Genomic DNA, 6,927 nt, shown 5'->3' on the forward strand with positions numbered 1-6,927 from the left:
AATATATATTGAATTTACAAGTTTACAATATTTAGGAACTGAGATGGCACAACGAACAAGTTTGAAGACCTAAACTGGTGTATGCAATTTTAGGGACCTAGATGATACAACCGAACAAGTTTGAGAACCTAAACGAATGATTTGAGAGTTTAGGGACCGGGATGACATAGATGAATAAGTTTGAGGAATTAACGGACGATTTACAAATTTAAGGACCAGAACGACATAGCCGAACAAGTTCGAGGACCATCGGTGCACTTTACTCTAACAATTTCTAGCGAAACTGTTCGACCACTTTCCTAGCTTCCTGCCCGCCAGGAGCAGGGAGTGCAAGCAGGAGATGCTGATGCTCTGAGAAGACGCATGAGGCTTGGATTGTTGCGTTGGCTGCTGCACATGGACTATTGTCGTTTCTTCTTTCTTCTGCCTAAATAATCTGATTTGGTTCCTTCTGCCCATAATCAACACGAGATCAAAGTACCTTCAACTCGTATTCCATTATGTACGTGTGTCCTATATCGACAAATAAATATATGGCGTTCCCTTCTTTTCAAATAGTAGTCCATTTTAGTTTCGCCCAAAGTCAACTTCTGACTTTGATAAAATTTAGAAAAATAGATAAATATCTACAACTTCAAAGTTTTCATGAATCCGCAAATTCAATCTGGTTGTGCATTTATTTAGTTTATAGGTGTCAAAATTAAGAGAAACTTGGCTTAGAAAAATTAAAACAGTTAAATTGCTTGCTGAGATTAAACTACCTTCGAGTCGTGCTCCATTATGTTCCCTTCTCAAACAGATAGCTTAATTGACGTCAGAACTTTAGATTCCTCGTTTATATTTCACAAGAATTTCGAAGGCCGCTCGGTTCTGTGCAAACTGCAAACCGAATGCCACCAACAAATCCAATAGGGCGCAGCGCGCCAAACCAAAACATATATGAAACACTGCTAAATGCGCACAGAATCTGAATCCACATCGAACTGTACAAACCGCCAAACCGAATGCCAGCAACAAAGCATTGACTGATCACTTAAAATCGAAGTATATACCCTTCAAAGGAACTCCCAAGTACGGAACTGACCAATTAGTAGCATAATACTACCATTAATCAACAAACATAAGGATATCCATGTACCCACTCTGTCCTAAATTATCCGTCGCTTTTGGTTTCCGTACCAAGAGTTTGACTCGATTTATAGAAAATGCGTGCAACATTTACATCTCTAAATAAATTTATTAAAAACCTAGATTCAAATATTTTTCTAATGATACCAATTATGTATCATAAATACTAACATGTTTTTAATATATATTTTTTAAAATCATTTCTGGGGAAACAAAAATGATAGATATTTTGGGAGGGAGGGAGTATATAACTTTACTAGAGGGCAGTTTTAGACAGGTCCACAACTAAAACATTTTTCATTATTTAGTCAGATGACGGTGATCTCCTGATTATTGCATATACATGCTGTCCTAACCAAAGACTCCAAGTACCTCAAGCATTACAAGATTCCACATATATTTACATACACGCGAGCACAAGTGTGTAACAAAAAACATATCGATCTTGGCCCCACCCAGGAAAAGAATTGCATGAGCACACAAAACTGGCTATCTACATGAACGTGAAAAGCAAAACTAGCCTAGGGTCAGACCATACGTCTCTAGCATTCATAAACTGCCAGACCAGACGTCCACAACTTCATTGCTGAGAGCACACAGGAATGTCCTCATGGAACCAAAGCTTCGACCGCAAATTGGCAGTGTGCTCTCATTCACTTGTTACCCTGGCAATTGCAAATTGGGCTAGTCAAGATGGCAGTGCTGATGTCATAACCACACATGAACAGGGAGTGGCAGAAGATTTACAGGAATGGAAGATGGCCACTCTGAGGAGATCCATGATTTTCCATGCCTTCAGATTTAACATGGTCCCCACCACCATAGCTATATGATGATAGCAACCTCCGCTGTAATCAGATAGTAAATCAGTCAGCATTTTGGAAAAGAGCAGTATAAGTAAAGAACAATTCAAATACTATTGCAAAGTGTCTAAAAAGGGCAGACTCAGTGCCGAAGGCTCCCACATGAGTGGGGTCTAGGGAAGGGAAAAATCGAGGCAAGCCTTCCCCCGCAAAATCTACGGAGAGGCTGCTTCGAACCCGTGACCTGGTGACTCAGTGAGACAGCTCTCACCACTGCACCAAAGTGTCTATGTATAAAAATGTAAAAAATGCCGTTATCAACATAATCATGCATTTTGAGGTTATTTCTTACACAGAGAAGTATTTGTGATTGGAAATTTTACAGGTTAACATATTTTTTACAAAAAAATGTTAAAATTATCGGTCCTTAACTGCACTAAGAAGGCCAGGTAATGTCCATAATTATTATGAGGCACATGATGGAATCTCAAGGAGTTACAGGGTATTAAAATACCAATCGCAATAACTGGAACACAATCTGAAAGAGATCATTATCGTCAGTGAAGTTTTAAAAAGCACTAGGCACTCGGCAGACATACAGTGGCACCCAGCAAGTCTGCCTGAGTGGGCTTTGTGACCCATCTTTGAAACGTTGAATTAGTCAGCATATAACTGTAATGGACAAAATCATGGCAAGCCTAATGGTAGTAATAACACAAAACGGGAATATCATCCATAGCACGCTTACATGACTAAAAGCTGCAAAAGTTTCCAGAGAGATCTGAGCAGATCAGAGGAATGAAGAAACCAAATGAACTTACATGTTGCTCAAAGTCAGGACTCCTAAGGTTTGTGGAAAGATTTCTCATTAGTAGTAGTACCTGTGTATGCCAATCAACAGACCAATGATCAATGTCAAATCACTCATATTGAATTAGCCAAATATTAACAATCCTACGGACAATCAAGACTCCAAAAATTCTCAATCTTGAATGGAAAAGAACAGAAGACGCTTACAGGAATTCAAAGTTAAATAATATACTTCCTTTGATCACAAATACCGATTTTTTTTCACAATGTGGTCAGACCTTTTGACGCTGACTGACTGACTATAAATAATTTATTTAGTTTGGAAACATGACAAATAATCTGTGATTTGCCTTGAAAAGCACTTCCATAATATCATATTTTTATTTGATTCTATAATCTATTATAGTAATAAAAACATGATCATAGGTACATCCATAGTTCCATACATATTGGAGACCATGTGCCCAAAAGCCAAGTTTTTTTTTAACACAGGGAGAAATACTTGAATGTTCTTGTGAATAAAAACAAGCAGAAATGAAGACAATGAGAACTAGATTTCTATCTTTGGAGCTAAAAGGACCAGGCAGTTCTAATTTCAAGGATAGTAAGACCAAAGCAAAATTTTGGTGAAACTTAACTAACACCTTACTGACATTACTTATGGAAGTGCGGATGATTTTTAGTGAACACTGATAGATTCAGAATATTTAGGAACTATATCTAAAACTCAAGAATGTTCTGAGTGTATGAGCCCCCAGCTATATTAAATAAGAGCCAGGACTAGCCAAGATAGCAGCAGAAGCTAGAAAATAGAAACGATAGTTATGCACAGAAATTGTAAAAGCTTTGAAATGGGACACATAACAAACAAAGAAAGGCAAGATGCTTGTGAAATGCATGAAAAGAACCAAAAAGTAGAGCATATATATAGAAGAAGTACCGTTTCAATATCAATTGGATCCATCGCTTTTAACCTCTGCAAATGCCCACTTGTATCAGGATCAAATATGCTTCCTAGGAAGCTGTATACTCGGGCAAAATCTGGCATGGCTGCATGTGTAACCACAGAGAAGCAAAAGTAAGATACATTTGCAGTGAAGGAAGAAATGCATTCACACTAAGAGATCTACTTTAAAGATATGATGATGTGTAACTAGCATAAAAGTTTATGTTGGAATCAAGGAGAGGTTCCCAGTGGAAGATATCAAAGAGTAAGAATAATATATACTCCTATTTTTATGTTTGGCCGGCATGGCTAGAAGGACAAGCCCAAGCACCTCCAGCCCTCGAGGGGCTTGAGATTATTAAATTGGACATGTTCCTTGAGTCGCTCCAATATATTTGAGATGACACAATTGGACATGATTATGCTTGAAAGGGCTATGTTCTTAATAGCTTTAATAGATATACAAACGGGTAAAATAGCAACTCAGATCCCCAGGACTTCGTACACACACAAAAAAAGGTTTCTTCTCCAAATCCAATAGTAATGACCTAAGAGTCGGAATACAAACCAAAATCTAGTAGCATAGCACAACCTTAATACAGAAATGGTTTGTATGCGAAGATATCAAAGCCTACTAATTTGACAAACTTAATTTCAACCGACCAAGGAATATTCACTCTTTAGGACAATAGCTAATTTAATCTGATGCGATGAAGGAAAATGCAGTTGGCAAAAGGTTTGTGTTATTCTAAGCACCTAGGTACCTAAGTGCGACAGAATGTAATTTAATCTGACATGAGAGTGGAAACTGCAGTTGGCAAACGTTTCTAATTTTCCAAGACCAAACACTTAGGCCATGCACAGAACAATTGCAAGGTAGATTTGCAGAGTGCATGCTGCAGAAGGGAGTGCTCACCACAGAGTGGTGGAACCACATTTTCTTGCTCAACTGCTTCAGAAGATGGCCAAGTACCGGATGGACTCTCTATGCTACTTGAACAGTTATTTGTTGCAACGGCACCTGCACCAACAATATGTGAAAAGTTATAATTGCCTCCACAAGTCATTTATTTTTGCACGCAGGTCACAATGATTACACAGTAACACAGACCTTGAACATGACCAGCACTAAAAGGTTGAGCAAGAGTATTGTCCCAGGAAGGCACCGCCACATTTGCATTTGTGTTTCTCACAGTAGCAGTATCCATAGGCATGACAGAACCTTGCTCCCTCTGGGTAGGTTGTTGTTGTGATAAAATAGCTTGAGAAACTGCGGGATCTAAATAAATCCAGTCATCACTCATTAACTAGAAAAAAACCATGCCAAACAGCTAGGTCCTTGAATAATACAAACCATTTTTAGATGCCTTCTGTGGATATGGATGAGCTGCCTTTCGTTTTGGCCTGGGTGGGGGCAGATGCTCGCCCGTACCATTCTTCTGAACCTTCAAGAAGTACTTCTGTGCATGGCTCCTTATCTGTCAAAGGAACATTTTTTATAGATTGAGGACATTATAAAGCACAGATTGATTACAAAGTAATCATTACCGAATGCCTGTAGCTAAAGATCACAAGCACTTTGAGAACTATAGTTTAGGCCTTAGGGTGGCTACCTGTATAACAGTCTTTGAGCCAACATATGCTTCAATTTTCTTCCAATCACGATCAAAACTACAACAAGGAAACAAAAAAAAAAGAACTGAGAAACGTCATTAAATCATTCAACTTCTCACAGTAGCATCACTTACAATTTACAAAATATAAACAATCACAGGAAAAGGATATAGATACTCAACACGTTGGATGTGTTTGGTTGATTTATCTAACCTTGCCTAGCCTGGCTAGAGGACAAAGAAAAACTTTGCAAGGGGAGGAGATCCTTAAACGTGCACTGGCACCCTTTAAAAGGTTCCAATGAAATGGGATCGTGCAACATCCAAATGTATCATTAAAATATCTAAGTGCAGTCTAAAAGGACATCCTCTCTGCCAGATTGGAGAAAATAATCACCGTGCATTGAACTAAACACAACATTGCCACTCACAAGAAAAAAGTGCACACGACAAACCTATCAAAAGCTAAGATTCACCAGAAGATGAACATAGGTGCCCCCAACAATGACCACTGATATCTAACATGTTAACAGAAACATTCTCCATCAAATTAGAACCAACAGACAAAACTAACAAAGAACCTATCGCCTCCATTCAGAAGCAGCACGTAAACTAGCCAAATTTAGCATTTGCAAGAGCCGTGCAGCGGAATTTAGCATTTTCAGGAGAGGCAGGCGACAAATCCAACTACACAACGGAGCAAGTAACCGCTACCACTCTCATAGAAACGGCACCACCTATCCTCGAATCGACTACAGGGGGAGCACAGAGGGGATCGGCGCACTCACAGCTGCAGGGCCTCGAGGAACTTATCGTGCTCGGGCTCCGTCCAGCTCTCCCGCGACTTGGTGATGGTGTATGGCTTCCTGACCTTCCGAACATCCTCCCCCGCCGCGGGCGCCGCGACCGGGACCGGGACCGGGACGGGGACCGCCATCGGCGGCGGCGCCATCACCGCCGCCGCTGCCGCCCCGCACACCTGCTTCTTCCCGCTGCCACCGCCGCCTCCTCCACCCTCGTCCCCGCCTCTGCCTCCGCCGGCGGCGGCGGCGGCGCTGACGGCGGCGGAGTCGAGTGGCTTCGGCGTGGTGCTCATCGAAACCATCAGCCGGTGGCGCGCCGGAGTGGGCTAGGGTTTTGCCTTTTTTTTGCGTCGTCGAGGGCTCGAGTTGGTTGGCTGCAGGCTGAGCTGAGGTGAGTTGAGGTCTTGAGGAGGGAGAAGGCGAACGTCTCGAGCCGGGGAAATGGGCCGCTGCGGTTGCGGTTGCGTTGCGTGCGTGATGTGGATGTTTCGGGGCGCTTCGCTCGCTCGCGTGTGGACACGAGCGACCCGGCCAGACGCTGCCGGGTGGGCCCGCTGGCCGGTGCCTCGGGAACGGGCGGGCGCTGCTTGGTTGGGCTTCCGTGCCGACTCTGATGATGACGAGCGATGAGTGGCTCACGCTGCCGCGCGCTGCCGTGGAGGCGTGGACTCGCCACTCACGGCCGCGTCGAGTGATGACTAGTAACGATGATGAAGGCCAGGGGCTTGTTTAGTAATGATGATGAAGGCCAGGGGCTTGTTTAGATTCCAAGTTTTTTCGGTCTCTCTTCGTTGTTGGATTTATTATGGGCTAAGCCCATTTAT

General features: G+C 42.1%; 1 protein-coding gene across 2 annotated transcripts; it reads right to left on the reverse strand.

Annotated features, from left to right (window-relative positions):
• Positions 1 to 1,404: 1,404 nt before the first annotated feature.
• Positions 1,405 to 6,541, reverse strand: LOC136520331 (protein REVEILLE 6-like). 2 transcript variants are annotated; one of them, XM_066513799.1, is made up of 9 exons: positions 6,089 to 6,541; positions 5,301 to 5,358; positions 5,042 to 5,165; positions 4,799 to 4,957; positions 4,604 to 4,708; positions 3,682 to 3,791; positions 2,753 to 2,812; positions 1,876 to 1,976; positions 1,405 to 1,793 (listed from the first exon to the last, which is right to left on the reverse strand). In XM_066513799.1, the coding sequence occupies exons 1-9, from the start codon at positions 6,403 to 6,405 to the stop codon at positions 1,778 to 1,780; spliced, it is 1,050 nt and encodes a 349-aa protein (XP_066369896.1). In that variant the 5' UTR covers positions 6,406 to 6,541; the 3' UTR covers positions 1,405 to 1,777. The 2 variants fall into 2 exon arrangements, with proteins under 2 accessions (XP_066369896.1, XP_066369895.1); XM_066513798.1 differs by having other exon boundaries at positions 4,799 to 4,966; positions 6,089 to 6,539.
• Positions 6,542 to 6,927: the final 386 nt, after the last annotated feature.

The sequence above is a fragment of the Miscanthus floridulus genome, chromosome 18, assembly GCF_019320115.1.
Source record: "Miscanthus floridulus cultivar M001 chromosome 18, ASM1932011v1, whole genome shotgun sequence".
NCBI lineage: Eukaryota > Viridiplantae > Streptophyta > Magnoliopsida > Poales > Poaceae > Miscanthus > Miscanthus floridulus.